Consider the following 25,219-nt stretch of genomic DNA (forward strand, 5'->3'; position numbering starts at 1 on the left):
AAAACAAACAGAAAAAAGGCAGGAAACAGAAATAGCTGGACATTGGTAATGAACTGTAGACAAGACAGGAAAGATTATAAAGACAAAGCAGCAGGTATACCTGTGCAGTGACTAATGATTTCTTTGATTTTGTGTGCCTGAGGTTTTATCTTTCTTTCTTGCCAAAGATCACAAAGAGAAGGGAGGGTGGGTGGTTGGGAGGGTGATGGGATGTGAAGAGTGTGTGTGTCTGTGTCTGTTTTTTCTCACACACAGATGCACACACACACTCAGAATCTTTCCACTGGCTTTTAATTTTAGTAACTCGTTTAACCCAACTGGAAGAGAATCTACAACTTCTTGCTTTAAACATTATAAATATTCCAAATGTTATAAAACCTATTGTAAAAATGCACATTCAGTGGTTTTATGAGGCACAGGACCTGCTAACATATTTTCGGGGAAGCTTGCGTGCACTCTGTTCTGTCCACTGTTGGACAATGGTGGAGAATCCAGGGGCTCACGCTTGATTGCTTGAACAAAGCAGGGGTTCTTAAATTCACATGGCATTTTAAAAACCTCATGATCCTGCTCTTTCTCCTCCCCTGGGCTGGAGCTGTAGAAGTGGCCATAGCACGCCGTGTGTGGTGGGATAGGCGTGCTTTCCAAACACCCAGAGGAGTTCTGAGGGCAAAACGGGGCCACCTCTTTGCCACGTGAACCCCTGCAAGGTCTGTTCAGGTTTAGGTTGTTGGGGTGGTTGGCTACAATGCATTGCCAGTTATGCGGCGTGTAAAGGCAGTGCCTTGGCTTCTGACAAGGTGAGGCTGGCTCACAGAGGTCCGGTTCTGTTTTGAGGTGCACTCTGTTGGGGTAGCTAAACACCTGCCTCCTCACCAAGCTGTTCTCTTCCGGCCAGGCTCCGTTCTGCGGCGTCAGGTAATTATCAGCGATGTTTTCGGAATCGGAATCGTATTCCGTTTTGATAGGCATCTCCACAGGAAAGGCTGCATCATAGAGGGACTCTGAGGATGGGAAGGGTCTCTGCATTCTCAGATGGTCCATTGCATAGTGCTCTGCACAACGTTGTTGTACGCCCGAGTAAGACTGGCAGCTTTCTGTGCTCCCCCAGTGGGAAGGGCAAGTTGATGCTAAATTTAAGAAACTTTGGTCTCTGCTGTAGAATGGTCCAGCTCTCCTGTTTGAACAAGTGCTCATTCGCTGGCTCGTAGAACAAGAGCTTGAGTTTCTTAAAGTCCAGTTGCTGTTTGTGGTGCAGTTGTTTTGAACGCCTAAAACTGATGTGTTAGAACTGAGAGATTCCTCTTGCATAAAACACTCACCATTTGTATGAGGCTCAAATTTCACTTTTACATTATCCTGTTCATTTTTTACTGCTGTCCAGTTAAGATGCTTCCACTGTCCCAGAGTTTCAATGGCACTGTTATAGGGAATTCCCTCCAGGTTTCCTTTGCTTGGTATCTTCAGTTGTTCATCTTCTTCCCTTTCAATAAGAAAAGAGAAAACAAATCAATCAGAGGTTTCTAAATGGATGTTTTCTGGGATACAGACAGAGTGGCTTGACATACATTTCAAGCAATCCTTTGTTCTTAATATGATGCTCTCACAGTCTTGTCCATATAACAAAACCTTTGCATTTGTCCAAGAGAAAAAAACTGTGCATGCATCCAGGTGTCAATGAGTGTGCACATCTACCTTTCTATGGCACCATTTCATTTAAATTCTGGCATGCATTTATTCTTCCATGTCAGGCGCACAGTTTAGAAATACCTTAAATATGGTAATACCGTACGGTAATTATCTTACACTTTTGTTCTTGCCTTAATATTTTTCTAAATCATATTTTGGGACGGTAGGTAGAGGTAAAATGCAAAGAGTATCTTAAATGAGATGTATTTTGTTAACAAGGAATTATTTGGATGCATAAGAACTTTCTGATCCAAGTTATTTGAGGGAGAACTGTGGGGGGGTCTTTCATTTTGAGAATGCAGAGCTAGTTTAGAAGAAATAAAACACCTTAATTAAGTGTCCAGAACAGTCACAGATGTTCATATTTGGCATAAGTTTGTTTTTCATGCTTAACTTATTTATGTTGTCTTTCATTTCCTATAGATGTCCAGTGAATTCATTTTCTTCTATCTCCAGCTGAAGTGCTCCACGTTAGTGAAGAACTCTGGCAGAGAAAATTTTCAGAACTTGACATCCAAATCTTCAGGTTCAGTATTTCTTTAGAATTCACTAATGTGCTAATTCTTAGGCAGGATCAGTGCTACAAAACCACCCCATTCCCTCTCCAAACAAGAAGTGGTTATCTCAAAAAGGCACCAAGCATGAAAACCTGGAGAGCTAGTAAGGATTTTACGAGGAATTTTCTTAGCTCTTTATTAAGAACTTTTTCCATGAATATGGACTCAATGTGCAAATACAGGATTTTCCAGTAGAGGGAGTCTATGTTGTTACAAAAAGAGAACGTCCCACTGTTAATAAAAGTACACCAAGAAAGAAGAATATTTTCTCTTTTTTTTTTTTTTTTCTCCATGAGGTATTAAATATTTTTATGCTAAAAATTGTGTAAAAATTGTTATTGTTATCAGTGATAGTCTTGAGATAGAAATGGCATGAAACAAGTTTTCTGCAGGACTAGTTTCTCAGTAAATGGTCTCATTGGGAAGCAATGGGTTAAAAAAATGCAGTAGTCACAAAAGCTTAGAGCCTCAAATGGAGAATTATACAGTGAAATAGTATCCAGTGAAAAGTCTCCAAAAGCATGTATGTTTCCAGGAAGACAGCACAGAATCACAGAATGTCAGGCTGGGAGGGACCTCAAGGATCATCTGGTCCAACCTTTCTAGGCACTACTGTAGTTTATATGAGATGGCTCAGCACCCTGTCAAGCTGAGACTTAAAACTTTCCAGCATGGAGGAATCCACTACTACCCTTGGGAGACTATTCCAATATTTGAGTGTCCTCGTGGTGAAGAATTTACCTCTTGTGTCCAAGACACATTTTAATAAAAAAAATAGTAGTAAAGATGAAGCCTATCAGGAGAGCAGAACTGAATATTATCTCCAAGGCCAACTCCTGCAACGCTTGAGTTTGCGGGAACTATCAAGTGCAAAGGAAGGATTTTTGCCACTCAGAAAGTAAAAATGTAACTAGATAAGCATCAAAGGTCATGCGTAATTACACAAAAAATAATTTAAAAATAGAGACTTGGATACAAGAAACAGCTCCTTTAATCTGTTTCTTAATACAAATTCATTTCCTCATGTGGCAAGACGTTGGTTGTGCTGTCCCAGTAAAGGTGAAGAGTTCCAGCATGCTCAGGTGGGAGCTCTTCTCCTATTCATGGGAATGCTGGGAGATACACTGCCTGCAAGGGATATCTGCTCTATCATTTAGTTCTTCCACCTGCAAGGCATCCTAAATGAAAAAAGAGTGTTAACAGGCCACATTTTTTCCACTGGGCTGTGGGTGTGTACACCTCCTGGCTCCTGGTCATTCAGTCCACTCTCTTAACTCTTTCCTCAGACCAGCTTGAAGAGACATCTCAATAAGGCCCATGGAAACTAGAACAGACAATCCCATGGGGGAAGGCAGAAAAGCCTGTTTAGGAGGAAAGGGAAAAACGCAGCACAGAGGTCCTCTTTTACTGCAAATCTATGAGATTAGCTTCTACTCCAAGGCTGAGCCTACAGATGTATCTATCTAGAAACATACAATGAATATGAGCATTCAGTATGTGGAACATCCATAACTAAAAACATGAGCTCAACTGTCATCCAGACAGAATTTGTTTTAAAAGCCTAACAAATTCTAATGTTAAAAAGTAGGGGGAAAAAAGGCACACTAAATAAGCAAAGAGTTTCAGCTGCAAAGTAAAACAAAACCCCAAAATACATTTTTGTGCAGCAAAGTAAAAACATATTAATAACCAAGCATTTTGGTTTTGAAGTATGCGTGTACACTCAACTTCAGAAGAAAAAAGGACTGCAGAAAATAAATAAATATTGTTTGGGATTATAACAGCCATTTCATATGATCCAAGACAAAAATGGATTTCAGTTTCGTAAGTAAATTAAATCCTTCTCACTCAGCTCTCCTCTTAGGTCACTACAGTCCTTTTAAGGGTCTCATACACAAAGGATACATTTTTCTGAAACATAGAACATTTTTTTAATATATTGGAAAATATACTTACTTTAACATTTGTTGTTGGGCAAGGACATATTCTGAACAACCACTTCGATAGAGAAGTTGAGTGTTAGCTTGAACCCAGACCCAGTGATCTTCATTTGTTTGTACTTTGACTAGAGAAATGCCATTTTCTCCATTATTCTTTGCTACACAATTTAAAAGAAAATCTATTTTAATACAAGCAGTATTTAGTATTTTTTCTTACCTAAACTATAAGGGAATGTTCACGGGGTTTTTTGCTGCCCTGGAATCATCAGCATAGGAAAGTACAAGCTAAAACATGTCACAAAACCAGGCTAATTACATTTAAAAAATAAAATTTGAAAAGCCTAATGAAGCAAGTGAACTGTAACGAAGGATTTTTCAATATTATTAATTCACTATTTAAAAACACCTTTTCAGTTAATCATATTGTACCAATAAAATGTTCCTGAAAATGGGCCTATGACAGAAGAATGGTTTTAAAGAAGTTAAAGGTTTCCAGCAGGTAGGACAGAAGCTTGAGTACAACTCTACTCAAGAAGTTACCTATTGGCGTAGACTCACCATCAACATTTAATTGATTGTAAAACATGAATTACAGCATAGACTCTCATAATATTGCCACAGCAAACACTGGGAAAGCATGAGTCAAAGATGCAAGCAAATAGATTTTTAAAGACAATATATTCTAATTTCCCTCTACTTTCTGATCTTTGGGAAAAACTAGCATTTGTAACATTATCCAGTTTTCCTCAGAGAGGGCTACCTGTGGTTATTTATTGTTAACGCTTCCACATAATCTTTTTTAACTCAGTGCTGTCATATTTAGGAAAGCATACTTGGACTATTCTCGTTTACTATGATTGTGTATATATCTGTAAACTCACTTTCGTGGTATTTCTGCCCACTCCAAAATTCAGTATAGTTTTGTGAAGTGGTCAGGTTTTTTGTTTGTTTATTTTTATTTGGGTTTTGCATCTTTTTTTTTACAGAAGGGATTTTAGAGAGAAGAAAAAAGAGATTGTTGGGACCAAAACCTGGGAGACCTAACAGGAGTTAAGACAAGATTCTTTCTCCATAAACTGGGTGCAATACCCAAGTACTTAGCAGACACACCTTTGATTTGGTTTTCAGCAATCTGTAACACATTAGTGAAAGCTGCATCTTGATGATGACTGTTTCTTCCATATAGTTCTGCTTCACACAGACCTGAATTACCTTTGGAACTGGAGCTGTAGAGGACAGAAAATGTGGAAAATTCCTTGTCAGTGAGTGACGACACAGTAAAACCACAAACTTTAAAAGATGTGATCTTCAAGCTCTTGGCCATCAGCAAAGACTTATGGTTTAAATATATAGAAACCAACACTAAATAATTATCTGCTTCCTGCATGATTTGTTTGGTCAAACTTGTGTATGACTGCATTTAATTATGAGGAATATTTCTATTCAGGAATATTCTGCTCACAAATTACTATTTTTGGAATAAGATTCAGCTTGAATTGAGAGAAATGTTTTGTATATTCTGCTCTGCCTACTCAAGGTACCTTCACGGTACATACATCACCCTGACCAGCAGTGCGCTTAAGAGTTAGCGTGACTTCAGTTTGCAATCATCATCATAGGATTTGCATTAATTTCTTCCAGTCTTTAGTTCAAAATGCATATTACGGCTTGGAAAGGGTGCAAAGTCCATAATGCTGCTTTACTTTTTTTTTTTTTTTCCTTTATTAAGACCATCAGAAAAGAAATTACTATATAAATTTTCATGCCATCCCTGGCCAGCGTGCTCCAGGCCTGAATTAAAGAGAACACTGAAGTTAAATGCCCACTTGATTCTTGTCAAATCCTTGGCCACTGTCCAGTCAGTTAGTAAAACTTAAGCAAAGCACCTCTCTTCTAGGAGCTGAATTCTGATCATCAACCAATTTCACCTGGGCCATTGAAAAACTAGCAAGTGGGGATGACTTTCCAATTCTCTTCTAAAAGCCTGCATAGTACATTACATCAGCCTTGCAGTAATTTAATTTGTGTCAAAAGGATTTATGTGGTAAAACAATATTACACAACTAGATAGTAAATCCACACATACACAAGCATATTCTAATTAAAAGCCAAATTATGATGCTGTCAGTCACACTGATGAGCATTTTGCTTCACAGCAATGGACCACATTGATGTAAGGTTGTCTTTAACCAAATAAGGGAAAACGTAATCCTAGCCCCAAACATCAACTACAATTCAATCATAGAAGAGTAATGAAAATAAGTGTTTTCAAGGAAATGAGTCTGAACACAATCTGTCCAGATCTTCTGTGACTGCCACCGAGTGATCAGCCCCAGGCCATTTAGTGCAATTGTAGATTTTCGTGTTCATAAGCCTTCTGTTGTAAGATAAATACACACACCAAAAACATCTCATTGGACTCTCACAAGCACATTCAGCTTTCTAAAGTTTTCCTTTTCCTTTGTTTGCTACCAAAATACCCAAGTCAAAATAATTTTGCTATCACAAGATATGGAAATACCAAAAGTCTCAGTAAAGATACTTTTTCTTTTCCACTTTTGCAACTAGTAGAATGACTTCCTGTGTTGGTAACTTCTGAAGGCAAGGAAGATACCCTTACTTTCCAGCTTTTATGTAAAACTATCTATAAGGTAGTATAATATTTGATATACATTACATATAAAGTAAGATATATTATACATTCTACATATTCTATTCTATTATGTCATGTCACCTCATGTCATGTCATATTATAAAATAGCTACTATGTATTATATAGTTAAACTCAGATAATTTATTCACTTTTCTAAGAGAGTTTTTTAATGGAGAGTTATTTCGCCTGATTTGTGCTCTTTACATGCTTAATAAAGACAAAGCCTAAAGTATGCTTTACTAACTGCTAAAAGATTGATTTGAAAATACTTTGTATTCACTGCTGCTGCATCATCAGCTTTGTGTTTTGCTTTCACAAGCAGGCTTTTCATCTTCATCTCCGTCACAGAAGGGAGCAGAAGTGGTACCACAATGCAGAATAAGGACAGCTGAGGTGGCAGTACTGTTCCTGATGAGGACTTCTTCGTTTGTCCAAAAAGAAACTTTAGTTTGCCTTGGAACTGCATCGTCTGTTATAAAAAAAATAAAATAAATAAATTAAAAATCTTAAGCATTAAGTATATAAACATTTTAAAACCAGGAATTCCATTATCTTCATACAGTTTAAACCGTGCCATTTCAGAGGGGTACTATCAACAGTAACATGAGACATTTGAGGCTGATTTTGGGGGTTTTGTCTCCTGTGTACTTAAAGTAGAAGCTCTGCATCATGTTGCACTCTGTTCGCCAAGATGGGCAGCGGATGCTGGTATTTCCTCTGTGCCTCACTCTCAAGCTGGGACTTTTTATTTTTCCATGCTCTGTTCTCTCCAGTGAGATGGTTCCTGACTTTCTTTCCTCTTGCCCTGCACTTTCTATAGGAAGTATATGAACTGGCACAATCCAAGGGCTGTTCAGGCCGACACCAAGGGAGAAGATACACCCAAGATAGGCAGATACCAAGTACACGGCTTGGAAGGAACCATCCATCCCTGCCTCAAATCTCCATATAATCAGAAGGCAGACATCAAGTTAATGGCCATCTGCTGCCTGTTGGTGAAAAAAATTACCTACCACAAAATGACTACAGAAAAATGTTTTGGGCATTTTCCAGTGCTACAAGATTAAAACAGGGATGCAGAAATGACTAACTGGTACCGCTGTTCAGACCCTTAGCCTTCCAGCAAATAAGCATCTGATACTGAAGTTGCATTTCCCTGTCTCATTGATCCTCTCATTTTCTTTGCCCGTGCTGTACTTTGTCATAAGAAGAAACAGCTTTGGTCTTAACTAAGCCAGTGGTTTCTAGAAATGAGCCACTGCTAGTAAGCATATTTGAGGAGCATGTAGAGAATTTCTAATTTTCATTTTTAGCATTAAAGGACCCATTACAAAAGGGGAAAACAAAATATTATTGTTCCTTTTCCTTAAAGCAAATACTTTGTGCTTAAATGTTAATCATTGAAACTAAGGCTTGCTGCCCTTGTGCCCAGTACAAATCAAGGACAGATTGTCCAAAACAGCTTAAAACATGAAAGTTCATAGATTCTTTACATTTCAAATACTACAACCTTCTTTTCTCCCATCATCTTTATACGTATCAATAAATATCTTTAGGTGTTTCTTGTTAGGGCACCACATACGAAAAGTGTGTCCTGTCCATGGCTCTCCACAATATTTATGTTCAATATTAATGATGAAATATTTTTCAAATGAAACAATTAAAATCCAGCGTGTCCTGACTACAGTTCTCTAAGGGAAGTTAAGACTTACAAGGAAGCCAGAAGTACTGTCCAACAAGCAGCGAACTCGACAGATGAAACAACGAGTTAAGAAGGAAGAATAATCTGTTGTTGTGCTGTCATTCTCTTGAGCTTTGAACAATTTATTGAGAATATATTCTTCTCCTAGGAACAACAGTGGAGGCAAAATATATCAGATCACACTAAGAAAGAATGAAAATGTCCTGTAGCCAGTTGAAGAAGCTTTTATGGAAATTGAACAAAAATTACTGTATGGAAGGAAAAATATTAAATTGTATCATATAGAGATACTTATGCTCTACCAAAAGAAAAAAAAAAAGAAAAGCTCTACAATAGAATCCAGGTGAATTTCTTCAGAAAATTTTACTTTTAACTGAGTTTTTGTGATTTTTAGTGATGCAAAGCAGGGTAACAGCTTTTTCTGGTTTTGAGTTCAGAGATCACAGAAAATACACTAGAAAAAGGAATAATATAAAGAAATATGCTAATGCAAGAAAAAAACAAACATACAAACTGTGGCTGATCAGCTAATGTTCGGCTGTTGCCTCCGTGATTTTTAATGACACATTTTCCAGTTTTGGACTACAAATGCATATGCTTATTTCCCAGAAGGCACCAGTATTTGTGCAGAAGTATGAACTCAGGAACTGAAATTCTCCACTGTATATATTAGGAAAAAAAAATTTCCAAATGTTTGTAACTTGTAAATGTTTGAAATATTCAGGCACATTTTTTTTGTTTTCTGCGAACTTCCTTCTAAATCTTGCAAAGTTCCTCACAAATCTGTAAGACTCTTGCAAAACAGAGAAACTGCAAGAAATTCTACCCAAGTTTTATGACTGTGTTCCTGAGAACTTCATAAATGCTGCTGAAGGATTGCTTGCAAGTTTCTCTCCACCCCTTCTGGAGTCTCTGCTTCTTCAGTTTCTTTCCTTGCTTATTTCCTCACCTTCTAGTGAGATGCATACATTTTGCTGGGATCAATAATTCGTAGGAGTTTATCAATCTTGCAAAGTTCCTCACAAATCTGTAAGACTCTTGCAAAACAGAGAAACTGCAAGAAATTCTACCCAAGTTTTATGACTGTGTTCCTGAGAACTTCATAAATGCTGCTGAAGGATTGCTTGCAAGTTTCTCTCCACCCCTTCTGGAGTCTCTGCTTCTTCAGTTTCTTTCCTTGCTTATTTCCTCACCTTCTAGTGAGATGCATACATTTTGCTGGGATCAATAATTCGTAGGAGTTTATCATTTCAACCCCATTGTATTTTCTGTAGTGGTGACCTCAGCTTAATGTCTCATGTGGAGAAACATTAAGAACACGTATCCACCTGCTATCCTAGGGAATGCAGCCTTAATGGAAAAAATGCATTGCTATACCTGCTTTTGCTCTGAAATCTCCTATCCATATAACTTCATGTGGGAAAACAAACAGTGGAAAGTGATGTGGCTGTTGTAGTACTATACAAAAATGTTCTGCATGGGGTTTTTTTGCATTAATAAGAGAAATAGTAATGTCCCAATCAGTATGACCAAAAGGTTGATAGGAGGAACAACAATGCAGTTCATTCCGCATGGATAAGAATATCTGTAGGTACTTTTTAGTCAAAGGAAAATAAAGGAGACATCAACTTTCTCACCTCAGCATCACACATCACCTTATAAATGTAAAGAATCAGGAAGAAGTGTCATCTATGGGATTAAAACATTATAAATGGCCACCATGGAGCTTTCTAGTGAAGATATCACATGGAACAGCCATAGGTGTAGCTGGAGTGCAATTCTAACTTTATATGGTGGTGCCTGTGCTTCCAATCAACATATACAATCCCACCTGTTTCTGTTTGTAATTGTTGTCCAGACAACATCTGGGGAGGGTTCATGGCCCAGTGCAGTTGTCTACAGAAATCCTGGCGATCATCCACATGAATGTAATCATATATGTTTTGGTGCATTACATCAGTCTGAAAATTACAACAAGAAATGTTTAATTTGTAGTAGGGCAGACACTTACCTTTAGGTTAATACTTTCCTTAAATAATGACTGATATAAAATACTTTCAGATCAAAAATTATTTGAGGAAAGGTATTTCAGAGGCCCCTGTTTTCATGGCTGATTTTTGACTTTACATCCTTAGATGATTCTTTTTATTCTGAACTCTTTTGTGCATATGCAAACATGAGTCATAAAAAAGTCCAATGGCAGCCAGTGACTAGTGGCATCCCACAGGGACTGATGCTGGGACCAACCTAATTTAATTTGTTGATTAGTGAATGATGGGACAGAATGCACCCCCAGCAGGTTTGTGAGGGTGCCAACTGGAGAGGGCAGGACAGCTGCTCAGACCTTGACTGTGAAAATGGGCTGACAGGAACATCAGGAAGTTCAACAAAGGCAAAGTTCTCTCTAATTTTGAGTACTTCAGGAAATTAAAGATATTAGCATACCAAAGCGAGCCCAGGAGAGTGCTACCAAGGACATTTAAGAGGGCTGGAGCACATGACATATCAGGAGAGGGGAAAAGAACAGGGTTTGTTCAGCTTTAAGAAGGAAAATTCAGGAAGACCTTACTGCTGTCTACATCAACCAAGTGAGTGGGTGTACAGAAAACAAAGCCCAGCTCTCCTCAGAAGAAGAAAGTGGGAGGACAAGAAGCAATAGACACAATTTGCAACATAGGAAACTGGGAGTTGATATAAGTGAAAAGAAATGTATAGTCAGAGTGGTGAAACACTGGAATAGGTCTGGAACCCCAGAGGGCAGATAGAAACTCAAAACTTGATCAGATGCGTCCTGGATCAACCTGCTCTAACTGGATTTGCTTTGAGCAGGAGGTTGAAGTAGTTGGCCTCCAGAGGTCCTTTCCAACCACACGGTTCCGTTATTCTGTGACTTTACAATATATTTGTTACACACAGTATAACAATGCTAGAACAGTAGCATTTTATACCAAAATAGGAAGGAAACTTTGAGCTACATCTTATTTTTGTTATAGATCATGTTTCTGTCAACAAAAGCTTTACAAAAGGAGCAACATCAGAAGGAATTCACCTGTCAGATCACCAGAAAAAAAAAAAAAAAGAAAAGAAAAAAAAAAGAAAATTAGTCTGAAATGGCACAGTAAGTAGCTTAGTTTCAGTAATAGTGTACATCTAATCAGCAGGAGAAGGATAAAGCAAAAGAACCCAGCTCTGCATTTTAGAAAGCCAGTTAGCAGGAGTGACTACAAGGAAGTAATTACAATGGCAGTGGTTAAGTATTCTAAATATTTGTTAATATATTTACCTGATGAAACCCTAGATAGTCCACAATCGTCGATGATGCATAAAATATATTTCCATCTGCACTCACCACCAACGCAAAACCATTCAGTGACTGAAGAACAGAAAATAAAATAGTTTTTAAAGATAATCGGAAAACAAAGAGGTATAAAATGCAATAATTTTAAGAATACTATAAATATGAAATAATCACCCAAAAAAAGAGTTGGACATAAATTTTGTAGAAAAGCCTTTTTTTTTTCTAATATGAAAAACTTAGTAACAATCTGGAACATGTTCTTTTCCTTTTAAAAGGAAAAAAGTTAGGATAGCTAATTACCGTGTAACTACCATATTACATTACTACTTTATTATCTACTTTAAATTTTATTTTGTCATTAATTCATATAATTAAATGTCTAATAGCAAATGTTAACTTTTTTTTCCCTTTTAATTTAAAGCATCACATTCCATTATAATTGCTTTGAATTTACCTGCATTGATACATGGAGGTAATTATATAATAATCTACAACAAGAAAATTAAATGCATGTGCTGTCGTAGCTATGACTTTAAACCTGCATATGTATTTTAAGTATGGCTATTCTCTTAAGCTTCTATAGAAATACATGCATTGCATAATTGTATAAATGCAATTAATATAAAAAGTAGGGAATAAATACTTCACTCATATAGACCAACGTCTTGTCCAGAAAAATGCTAAATTAATTCATAGACCCAGTGATTTAAGGAAAGCAACCGGAGAAATCCAGAAATAAAAGTAAGGATTAAATTAAATCAGTGACGTAAACATTAAGATCCAACATGCTGCGTGCAGTCTGACATTTTGCCTCTCTTCCCTTGATAAAGATTCAGTAATGTATCTTCACCCCAGCAGACTTGCATTCCAAGGTAGTTTAGATGATCCTTTCATGTGATGGTTTTGAGCTCTTTTGAGATTGCAGTTCAAAACAGCTGCTGATTAAATACTGCTATATTATTATCCTTGCTTCACCTTTCCCTTATTTACTGTTGTACTGATGTGCCTATTAATCCTGAGTTAATCCTGAAGCACAATGAGGGCAGATTTTCAACTGCTCAGTAACCAGATACACTGACATATTTTTGTGAGCTTGGTTCTCTTTTTGGTTCCCAAATAGGGACCAGATTTCCAAGACTGCTAGAAGCCTGTTCCCACTGTGACAATGGTGGGCAGAATTTCAAGAGTTCAGTGCACAATATGCAGACCTCCTCAGAACATTTGGCCCCAGTCACAAATGTGGAACACCTTTGGAAAACATGGCCCAGTGGAACCATAAATGTCAAAATGCTCTGTACCTCAAAAAAGCTGTGACTGGAGAAATCTAGTGAAGAGACTGCAATGTCTTGCCTAGGTTTGGAAAGAGCAGCAACTGATTCAATCAATTCAGTGCTAATTGTACTTACTAATTGCTAAGAATAGTCAAGGGCAAACCATGTTCAGCTCCAGGTCAGCTTCATAAATACAGATCCTTTCCAGAATAAGTGTTATCTCTTCCTAGTTGGCTTTGTGTTGAACACTAGTTACCCCTGATGACTCTTCAACCACCAGGAATTGCTGGACTCGTGCTATTTTCTGCTCTAAGTAATGCCCAAATTCACCCAAATTCATCCCAGCACCTCACCAACCAGAAGACAATGGGTCAATATTTCCACATCTTCACATCTGTGCCTTTCACTGTGCTGAGAGGAGTCACCATAGATGGTATCTGTCATAACCATTTCCAATGTCAAGTGGAGAAAAAAAAGCATTTTTGGCATCACGCCTCTTTGGACTCATCTTCACAGCAATGAAACCATCAGTGATGTGATGTTAGGGATTTTATTACATTTTTAACATCTGGAAGGCCTTTTAATTTGAACAAACTAAAAATTTCCACCATAGATAGCCATAGGACATTTAAAGGAGCTTCTTCATGTGGATGTTTGTGGCTGTTACCATGCATGTTCCAAAGACCTTCCGTCCTGCCTGTGCAGTTGGGGCAAGTAGAAGTTAAGAACATTAAAAACCTTTTCTCAGCCTATGCAAATTAATGCCTCAAGCCATAGCTGGCAAGACCTAGAAAATGATCAAACAATCTGAATATGATCAAAGAATCTCACACAGTATCATGCTGAACACCCTTAAGAAGTGCTTCCCATTGTCCTGCAGGCAAGCTGGAGATTTTCAGCACCAGTAGGAAATGAATGGGGGAGCACCTGCCTTTGCCAAGGGTTGTTTTTATGAATCAAGAAATAAATACTCCTATTCAAAAATGGATCTTCTTCATCCAACGTAAGAGTACATACTCTTCAGGCCCAGACATGTACCCTAAGAGATCAATCTTTACCTTTAATATGGAAAACTTGCTCCCCCACACTGGAAGGTGAGCAGCTTTTTCCTCATGCAAGTTTTTCTTTCACAAAGCCAGAATTGGGCTGGAACTGATGCAGCAGTTTGTAAAAAATGGGAAGGGGAAATGGGACCATGTGTATTTCTAAGAGTTCAGACACTTCTGTAAGATTGGAAGAGGCATTAAGGAAGGGTAAGAGAGAGCAAGAGGAAAGAAGTGGGGGAAACGCTCAAGGACCCATGTGTTTAAACCAGAAATGAATATGGATTCGAGGGAGGTATGTAGATGAAGAGAATGACAAACTTCCCCTGCTTTGTTTTTGTTTTGTTCTCAAAATGCTCATGTTTTTTTCTGGGTTAAGATCTCTTAAGTAAGCATTGCCTGGTTTTCATGACCTGGAACGCAGACGGAATCAGATGTTCTGCCCTGCAGGCAGGAAAAGCAAAACCCACTTTGGTGCAACAACAACTTTTATGGAGCCACATGAAGCTATTGAGGATTAACACAAATTCCATGTGTCTAAACCTCATTTTAGCTGGGCAACCTGCTGCTTCAACCACACTAAAAGGAGACGAGCTGGACATGGAGTAAAACTTCATAACCAGTGAGTCTTACTCATGACTGCAATTTTTTCTGTTTTCTCAATATTACCCGAAAGTGCAGTTCAGTAAGAAACCTGGCATCTATAGCATAGAGGACTCTGAAGAGCATCAGATTTGGGTTTTTTTTAATCAATTTACCACAGCTGGAGAAAAGGAGGAGGGGTTTTGCTAGCTCAGCTCTGGTACCCCAAAAGTGGGTCATAGTGATTGCAAATTAGTGGGAAAGGACCTCTTCTGACCTCTCAGATAAATCTCTCTGGTTTCATACACGATTCCATACTCAAGCCCTTTATAGTAACACTGAGTAGAGATTTTTCCATTATTTTGACCAGGATCCTAGTGATTTGTTTGAGTGGGAGAGAGAGACAGCCTCAGTGCATGAGAATGAATGAAAACTATTCCCAGCTTCTTTTTTTTTTTCCCTAAGGTACCAGGTCTAACATGCAACAGGACGACAAAGTATATAGCTCCACCTATGATTTTAAACTTTCTCATTTACTGAAATATAATACTCAGCAATAGTTTTCTCTTGTTCTCAGTGAATGGGAGGCTGCACTGGTGTGCTGTGTCAGGACCACAGCAGCCATCTGCCTGGGTTATAGATAACCTGTAGAGGAAAGAGGAGTTGGACCAGCCCCCATAGCCGCGCAGTTTGCACTCCTAGTATAAGCAAGTGTCTGCCAAAAGCACAGAGGGGAAGCACAGAGAAGTAAAGGCAGCTCTCCTCGTTTCACTTTACTCATTTCAGTAGAAATAATGGGAAGCCTAAAAGAGGGCTCATGGATTTAGACAAGGAAATAACCAAACCCCACAGCTCAATGTTGATGCTATTTTCTTTGTGTACAACTGGTGTTTTTATCATCTACGTCCACTTGCATGCTATCACAATTTTTATCAATTTGCATACACCTAGACAAGCACACAGGGACACAGACACAGAGACATTAGCGTGGACATTAAAACTTTTGCAGAAAAAAACAGCCAACTTGGAATCTGCAAAAAATACATGGTTGTAAATTGCCATTTGGTAAACCATACGGATTCAATGACAGATGGAATTTCTAATCCAGGATAATAGCTGAAACATGTGAGACAGACTGAAGTATATTGTAAACATTTGTTTGTTTGTATTTGGCTTTTAAAAAACATTACATGAGTTTTCTGCATTGTACTTAAGAAATGAAATTGTGGGGGGTGTTTCCCAAATGTAAAAGAAAAAGAAAAAAAAAAAGAGAGAACTTGGCACCAGGCAGAGTCCTGTGTTCCTTTGAAAAAACATGTACATCCAATTATGTACTCACGAAGAGCTGCACCTGCTACTGAAACAAAAAACAATTAATCTGTCAGTTCAAAGAAAGTACAACATTATTTCAGTGCCCGTGGTAGCTGTGAGATGAAAGTTATCAGTTCCTTCCATTAAGAAGTTTTTGAAATATTAGTCAAGAGGTTCTCTTTGGGAATGAAGGCAAATATTTTGAGGAAGATAGAACTTCCTTTGGCAAGATCCTTTATATATCCTCTTTTTTTTTTTTTTTTTCTTGTCCCATAGCAGAAAATCAGCCAGCAAATACTTCAAAGATATTTTGGTCAAGGTCATGGCATAGTAAAAATAAGGGGGGCTGGGGGAAGAACGAGGGGGGGGGGCGCGGGGAGGAAGAGAGAGAACAAGTTCCAAGCCACATTTCTCTTATTACTCTTCCTTGAAATAAAGGAAAATTCACTAGCATTAGGTCTCCAGAGACCATGTTACTATGGTTACTAAAGTACAACAGTCAAGGCCTGCAGCCATGCCTTGCTTTGAACAGATTTTTGAGTCACGCAACTCGGGTACTAAATTTCCAGGGTCAGTTGGCTCACAGTTTATCTGGAACAGCTTCATTTAATAGTGGATCACTGGGTTTTTGCATCCTAAGTGGGATGGGGCCATTTTATGGTGATCTAAATAAGTAGCTATTTAAAAATTCTGGAAATGATATACTCATTCTTGTCTTCTGAATATTAGGAGGAAAACGCAGACAGTTAATGTGTCTTCTGTCTTTAACTGTATTGTTTAGTGAATCAGTATTTCTTTCCACTGGTGTCTTTAGTAGTCATAATTGCCCTTCTCAAAAATCCCTCTGGAATCCCTGAGGTTCTCTTTATAAATGAAAACCAACAACAATATAAAAAAAAACCCTCTTACGGAACCCTGAAATAAAACCCCACATAAAAGACTGTTCAGAAATACCATATCTGGTGACATCAGAATATGGCTTTTCTCAACAAGTACAGTATCTCTTAGCCCTCCAGACTCTTATGTATTTCTCTGGCATCTACAGAACAACTTCAAAAGAAATATTTCTGTGAGTAAGCATTATTTCGTGCAAAGAGGGAGTGACAGAATTGGTTTTAGCATTCAGTTTTGATCAAAGACTTGTGTGTACTGCTTAGTTTTCAGGCAAAAGAAACAAAACAGAAGATGAATTTCCATCATTTGAGCCAGGGAAGAAAGTAAATGCTACAAGCTGAAGCCTACAGCCTTGAGTTTATATGGGAAGACTTCTGGAGGGAAAGTGTTCCATCTAATTGGTTGGTTTTCATAGACAGCAGAAATGTTTATTTTCAAATACAAAGAAATACATACATATAATCATTATGCCCCTTTTGCTCATCTTCCCAGATAAAATGAAGTTCAAATTCCTGCCTTTCTCCTTAAGTCATGATATCACTTCAGGCTCCTTAGAGACAGTATGGAAATTCAGTGTCTCATGCTGCACCACCCAGAGCAGGGCCCAAAATTTTTTTCTAAGATCATTCACACTGCTGGAAGATTTTGAGCCCTGGCCCTCCCACTTTCAGAAGGTGAAGCTGTGCCACATGAAAGGCACAGACAACTGTGAACCATTCAGCTGATGAAATGTCTCATTTTTCCATTTTTCAGTATCCCACCACTTCCACCAAGGGCTTAGGGCAACTTTGGAGATACTTGTTTATGTATATATAGGTCTTCAGTCTAAAGAGGGAGCTGGAATGCTGTGGCTCGTCAAGAGGCAGCAGACAAAACTGGCCTCCTGGAAATCAGTTAGGAAAATTTAAGTCATTGGGCTCTGGTAATTGCGAGCTATAAACTTTCAAGCAAACATAACAGTTCCCTGGAGGGTGAGATTGTAATGTGAGCACACATGTAAGCAGATTTTAAACCATGGTGATGTTGTTTTTTATTTGCTTGATATGTAATAAGCATTAGACACAACCAAGAACAACTTTGCCTTTAAAGTGCATTTGATCGCGTGATGCAAAACTGTACATGTTTTTCTTCCCTTACACTTTGCTTCCAAGCTAAGTTTTTTTAACAACGATTGCTCAGACTGCATGAAGTCCTTGGATTAGGACCTCTATAGGCATAAACCACTGGCCTCCAATGAGCCCAGCGTCTCAAAATTATCCACTCTGCCCAAGATGGTACTTAAAAAGAAGAGCTGAAGTATCATTTTACTTTGTATGTGCAGAAAATTGATGTGGTGCACTCCAGAAAGAGACACATCCCAATCGATTCCCATTGTTCTCACAAGGGCTAAACACTGGAAATGAGAATAGAGACTTTGCTTCCAGAGCAGAGCAGCACTGATGAATAAGTAGCTCAAAGATGGGTTAAAGCAGGTTTTGCTTCAAAAGTTAATTCATGGGTGACACCAAATACTTCAGTACGAATTTGTCATATGGCATGTCTGCTTAGAATAAACACCAACAATGCTTGCTATTGATGACAAGGTTTGGTGGATTTTTCGGGTTTAATTGTAACAAATGCATGATTCTTTTCTTCGCATTGCCAATAATGACTTCATATGGGAAGTGAGTATATGAATACTACCTGAGACTAATGGACATTTACAAGTATTTAAGATTATTTGTAGTAATCTAAAGAATAAAATTATTTAAAGCAATAATTTTAAAATTGTCAGGGAAAAAGCACATTTTATTTAATAATACATAGATATATGTATCATGATTACTGGATATGCTAGTGAGTACTCAGACGAGTAATATGTCATTTACCTTAGCAATTATCACGAAAGTATGAGTAAAGTGTGACATAATCTCCTACATCTTCTCCTTTAGCCTCCTCATTAATAATTATGTTGAGTTTAAAGTTGTGCTCTGCTAGTAATGGAACCCTACTGACAATGATCTTTCACAAATACTATGCCCTGGACTACAGTTAGAAATGGAAGCAATCTTTACATTGATTTATGCAGTTTCTCATTTCACTTCCTCAAAAGCAGATGTTGTATTCACAGATAGAAGCAAAGCTGGGGCAATATCACATCTTCAGCGCAAGTTCAGCCCTTCATTCTTTTGGAGCTCTGCAGCTGCTTTGGGCTTTTCAGTCTTCTCTTCAACAATTTCAATATAGAAAATGCAAGCCTGATTAATTCCATTTGAGAAGACTCAAAATGAAGCACTAATTGCTCACTACCCAGCACTTGTAATAACCAATTTAGTTAAGTAGCCTTTGCAGTAACAAATGTAGTAAAATTACCCATTATCTTCCACAGAAATAACTTACTGAAAGGAGTCTCTAGTAATATTTATCCAACATGTTGGACAATTAGACATATGTAAGTACCAAATGTCTGGATTTATATTTTTCTTTCAGTGTTATTTACATGTCAGTGCATCAAGTCCTGAAGAGAAGAAGCCATCATAATACTCCATCCACATCTGACTTTTATTTGTACTTGCAAACTGTTACATGAGTGTGAATGGCAGGCATCTTTTGCTGTAAAGAATCAAAACCCAAAGGACATACTGTTGCAGCCTACATACTGTAAACAGAATGTGATGACCTAATTTCAGAACACTATTATTCTGTGTATTTAGCACTATATATCATAATTTCTACTACAGAAATACCTCAGGGAGTGACAAGAAGAGCAAAACAATTTGTATTTCAAATGCTGTTCAAGAATATATGCTAAATCATCTTTTTAAAACATTATTTCAGGTGAGTGAAGTTGTTGGGCTTTTTTTTTCTGAATCTGACTCCAGGAACTCTCTTACTGTGCTGGTTATCATTTTATGCATGTTTTGTATCCTCTAAGCATCCTGTATGAAACACACCCTGTGACACACTGGCAGTAGGTGTGAATTCTATTAACGTGTTATGCTGACTCAGAGAAGCAAGCAATATATTCTCTATCTGTCAAGTGGATAATAGCAGTTTGTCTGGAAAGAGGTAAGGATGGAAAATTAGAGACAACTCCTCCAACCAACAACGATGACTGCAAGTCATAAGCTGAATTAGAGACCAGATGAACCCTTCCCCAAGGCCCTTTTGCAAGCCCCTGCTTTAGTTTGAGCAGACATTTGTTTTCTTATTGCTCAGAAAATCCCAATCTCAGTTACAATCAGAATCCTAGGGGCCCTGAAGTACTGGAAGGAGGGGAGAAGTTGTAAAACTCATTGGGAAGAATGCCTGCTGTTGGCCACCATCAGCTTTTGCAGCTAGAAATTCCTGAGAGAACAGCAACTACAATGGGATACAAAATGTCAGGGACAGTTACAATCAGAATGATAGTGAGTTTTCCTGAAGTTCTTGGAACAGGAATAGAAGAATTCGAAGGGTGCCTTTCTGCCCATCTGTCTCCAAATCAATACTTGCTAATAGAAAACCACAGTTAATGGTCGGCACCATGCTTTTCAACAGCAGTTTTATTTTCAGTTCAAAACCATCAAATAGCATATTCAAGTTCTATTAACTCAGGTAGGCAAAAAATAAAATTGAAATGTACTCAACATTTCTAGTAAAATATTTAAGTTTTTCTTCTGAAACCTTCATATTCACCAAAGAAAATCACTGCAAAATTGCAGTGCAAAAGACAGTCTTGCTTGGACCTGCTTTCTTGCTCATCACTACACCTTACTGAGAGAATAGCAAGGTTGCAGCTCATTAGCTTTCCTGAGTTGAGAATGAGGAATATACTGGAAGCAATGTCAGCTGTAAATATAGATTAAGCTACTAATGTATAACTTCACTTCAGCCAGCTGAAGACCAGTTAAACAATGTAAGATTACAGTTACCCTCAATAATAGATAGGCATTATTTGAAGTGCATTTCTATATCTTTGGGTTTGTTGGTTTGTTTACAATACGTGCCTTTGCTATCTTCAAAAGCAGGACACTTCCTCAAAAGCAAATGCTCATGCAGAAGCTTGTATGGAAAGATCAATGTGTTATGATTGCATTCATTGTTTGACTGCAAGAAGTCCAGTTCTAGCAGTAGATTAAGTCCCAGTGCATCCATACAATGCAGAGCTCCCATATGGATATTGAACCTACTGACTGGCAAGAACGGATGCTGAGGGTTAGCTCTGAAGTCAGTGAGAGGAAAAAAAAACCCTAGCTGAGCTGAAACGGGATAATATGTTTTGCTGGGGAGGAAGTCACGTGGCTGCTGGACTGTCTCCAGACACACTGAAATAGCCTGAGCAGAAACAGAGGAAGCGGCTGTGAAAAGTGAGCTCGGGTGGAGTTGGCTGAGACGAACAGTCTGGAGACAGCAACAGAGATCTTAAATTTGGATCCACATGTGGTCTGTATCCAAAGCTTGTTGATTCTTTACCTGGGTGCTGCTGATGGACAACTTCTCAGTTCGCCAGTACAACTAAAATTTCTCAGCTAGGCCTACCCCTATGACAGCAGGTCTGCCTCTGCCCTGACAAGTGGAAGGCAACTTTTCTGGTGCCAGTGCAAACCCGAGAGGATGATAGCTGTGTCTTCTCGCTGCATACCTGTGCTGGCTGCCAGCACCCCCTTTCTTTGTCACATTAAACATCAGCTGCTTGTCCTGATTTTCCAATCTGCTTGCAGCTTGCTTCCCCCATAATTATAATCTGTCATTTCATGTTGGAGAAGCTAAGTATTAATATCAGTCCAATGTGCTACCCTCACCCATATGCAAGGTTTGAAAGCAAGCACTTAATGGTGTTTCCCATTTTGCTAAAAGGCTCCATGCAAGCAGGGCTACCTGATTTTTCTTCCTCAAATTGATCCTTAAAACTCTTGCAAAAGTCCTGGCAAAGGTCAAGCTGCTCATACACTATGAGTACTGGCAATCATGGTTACTATTTTGTTAACTATTTCTGTGCACTCAGTTCCCCATCAAAATGTTTATTTCAGCACTTTTCTCTTATTTAGGCTCCAAATCTGAAGGGAGAGGATCACATATTTTTATTTTGATGTGCTCCCACCCACCCCCCGTCAAGCTGGAGGGTGGCACTGCCTGTATTTCAGAAACCTCAGTGCAGCATCCTAAGTGCTACAGTCGTAACAGTAGCACTAAGGACTGGAGCAGACAGCAAATGGTATTTAGAGCTCACAGGCTTTTCTGTCCAGATTTGTTTGAGAAGAAAAAAAAAATAAAAATAAAAGGAATAAGCGAGAACATTAGTTATTTGTTTAAAGGGCAACACAAAGGATATTTTTTGCCCAGAGTTGTGGCTATGCCAAATTTCAAGTCTGGATTCTAGAAATATGCCTATTTGTAAAGAAAAAAAAAAAAAAAAAAAAAAAAGGGACCAGATTAAGAGAAATGTTCCTTTGTGTTTTGCCTGCGCCTGGCAAGAAGAGAGTGAATGTACGCATGTGATAAAATGGCAAGTTACTCCTTACCCCATTTATGGCTCTTTTTTTTCATGGATAAATTCTCTGTAAGTCATCATAAGTGACTAATGTCAGCTTAAATCATGTCATCTGAATTACTGGGAGAAAGTTCACGTTTGAAAACAAAGGAAAGCAAAAGGGCTGTTTGGGTAACTTTTAAAAGTTACGTTAACTGGAAAACAAAATGCACTGAGACTCTGAGCTTCTTATGAGAACTTCCTATTTTGGTGGCCCTATTTTAAACCAGTAGATTAAAAGGTGAAGCACTATATCATCATCAAACAGGATTTACTTTAGAATGACTGTACTAAGACAGTCAGCGCCACTGGAAGCTGAAAAGGAATTAAGGAACAGAATAAATCAAATGTCTCTCTATACCAGCTTTTGATTTCTGAAGTCTGCCTTAGTCATAGCTCCATATAACAACCATGCACTTTTGTCTGACTCCCAATTTTCCTTTTCAAGTTTAAAATAAAAAATAACAGGAAGAGTAAAATCTTTTGCTTTCAGACTGAAATTCAAACTGGAGAACCTTTTTCAAGAGCAGTTTTATCAAGTACTGATTACATAAATCATTTGGGAAGGAGGAAGTGGAATTAGACTAACAAGTTTAAAAAAATTACAGGAAACCAAGTGGGAAAAGGGTTTCCTATGTTATTTCCTTATGCAGAGTGAAGAACAGCACCAATAGGATGTTTTCTAGTGTATCATTTTCCAGTTCCCTTGGAATGAAACTTGAACTCCAGTTCAAGCTGTCAGTAGAGGCCACCTGGAAATACCTTTCAGTGCCAAAATGTGGATATATACCTCTCTGTTCAAAGAAATTCCAAGAAAGTTTATTATTTGCAGCCACATTTAAGTTAACAACATAATGTTAAGTAATATGCTTCAAACCTGCATTGTATCAAATCCTTAATCTTTTACATAGATTAAACTTCTTTTTTTCCTTTTTTTTTTTTTATTAAGAAGACTTGGACTCTATTTGGTATTAAAGCTAATGAAAAAAAAAAGCCTCAGTGACTGCAGTGGGAGCTACCAAGCAAGAACTAAAATTTCCTACTCACAATAGTGTCCAACTCTGTGAGAGGGAATTAAGAAATACTATCTAAAGGGCTTGTCTCTGTGATGAAGTGCCTATACCTGATCATGCTATCGCTTTGCACCAACAATTAATTGTAAACACAAATGCTGCTAGATACCTGAATTGCCTCACTGGTCATGCTACAACTCAAATCAGTGAAATCCAGCTGCTAAATGGTAGAACAAAAGCATGCCTACAAAACACAGAAGATAATTTTGAAAAACCCAACTTTAGATGATTAAATGGTTAATGTAACAAAGCTTATATTATTTATACCAGTGGAGAATTATAAGGACCAGACCACCAAAACTAGCTTTCACTGTTTTTCTGCACTTATGAAGATAGACATTATTTTGAATAAGCTTTTTCCTTTCTTTTTTTTTTTTTTTTTGTTTTGTTTTAATAGAAGTCCATATGTCTGTAATTTTAAGATGCCAGGCATCCAACATCCTCTGCCTAAAAATTTAAGTAAGTTGTAATTATAGTTCTGTTTAGGAAGGGTGGAGAACGAGACTTTTGCCATAGTTTAATATATCAGATAAAAACAACTTGCTTTGCTCTGCCATTGATGAAAACTAAAAGCCCTGTCCTGTGTTTGGCTGGAATAAATTAAGTCTCTCACGTGCACATGAGTAGATTCCAAAGCATTCTGCAGCCCAGTGCTAAGCACACACACCGAGTGCATGGGTCCCCTCAGCAGTCTCTTGACATGCTAAACTGAATCAAGATTGGTGTAGTCATCACCAGATGCTCCAGAAGGGTGGGGTGCAGAACCAGAGAGGTGCAGATGTTCCTATGGAAAGAGCAGGTGATTCTGGCATTGGAGCAAGGCTGTGGAGGCTTTTGTAAGCAGCCTGTTGTCACTCTGAGCTACACACAGAAAAACAGGCTACAAGTCTTTTCTCTTCAGCGTGCAGACATGTCGAGCCTGCAGCCACCCTTCTGGGCTGTAATTCAAATTACACCTGAAAGGGCCTTGCATTTCTTGGTGCTATGCATGGGTTTTATAATGAAATAGCCACCAAATCAAATACCTTGTTATTCAGGCATATTATTTGTTCACAGCAGGAAAAAGGTAACTTGGGCATGCACAGATAACTGTCTCTGCTCAGGAAGAGTACAGTATGACCGAATAAGAAATACCAGGGTAGTATGATGACTGGCATCTTCAGTGCACCCATAAAGAAAAACATGAGACAAACCCACAGAAATGTTATTCTTGTGCCCTTAAGTCTAAAGAGTAGGGGACTTATGTGGAAATCATAATGTGAACAGGGCAAAAGAGTGGCTTGGAACATTCTGAAAAACAACATGGACCTTTCCTAAAAGAGTGTGAGCTGCTGGTGAGCATGGGAATGACAAAACAGGCCAGGTCTGGCTTTTATCAGTATTCATCAGCAAGATAGGGCATGACAGATCCAGACAGTCTTACTCCATTAGCATCTGCTTGTGAGCTGCCTAGATCATCCGGATTTCTTGTTAATTTTTGTGACATTTTGGATATAAAACACTATATTCACACCTGAAAAGATTTACATCCATCTGGAGACAGAGATACCATAAGTCCTCTGCTGCAGCCCAAAACAGCAGATCAGAAGACCAACAGACATAACAAAGAAGAAAGCCCATCAAGACATCTCCTTCAGCAGCAAGTGCTGAGACAGAAATTTGCACATCAGTGCTTCTTCCATAACAAGCCAAAAGAACCTGTCAAGAAGCCAAAG

General features: G+C 38.3%; 1 protein-coding gene across 1 annotated transcript in view; it reads right to left on the minus strand.

Annotated features, from left to right (window-relative positions):
• Positions 1-378: 378 nt before the first annotated feature.
• AHRR (aryl-hydrocarbon receptor repressor) overlaps positions 379-25,219 on the minus strand; it is a 69,544-nt gene continuing 44,703 nt past the window's right edge. The window contains exons 4-10 of the mRNA XM_009993626.1: positions 11,825-11,914; positions 10,373-10,502; positions 8,552-8,685; positions 7,109-7,308; positions 5,297-5,412; positions 4,203-4,344; positions 379-1,483 (exon numbers count right to left, since the gene is read on the minus strand). Coding sequence (XP_009991928.1) covers positions 379-1,483; positions 4,203-4,344; positions 5,297-5,412; positions 7,109-7,308; positions 8,552-8,685; positions 10,373-10,502; positions 11,825-11,914 — 1,917 coding nt within the window. The remainder of the gene's footprint in view (positions 1,484-4,202; positions 4,345-5,296; positions 5,413-7,108; positions 7,309-8,551; positions 8,686-10,372; positions 10,503-11,824; positions 11,915-25,219) is intronic.

The sequence above is a fragment of the Chaetura pelagica genome, unplaced genomic scaffold, assembly GCF_000747805.2.
Source record: "Chaetura pelagica isolate M959 unplaced genomic scaffold, ChaPel_1.0 scaffold723, whole genome shotgun sequence".
NCBI classification, from domain to species: Eukaryota; Metazoa; Chordata; class Aves; order Apodiformes; family Apodidae; genus Chaetura; species Chaetura pelagica.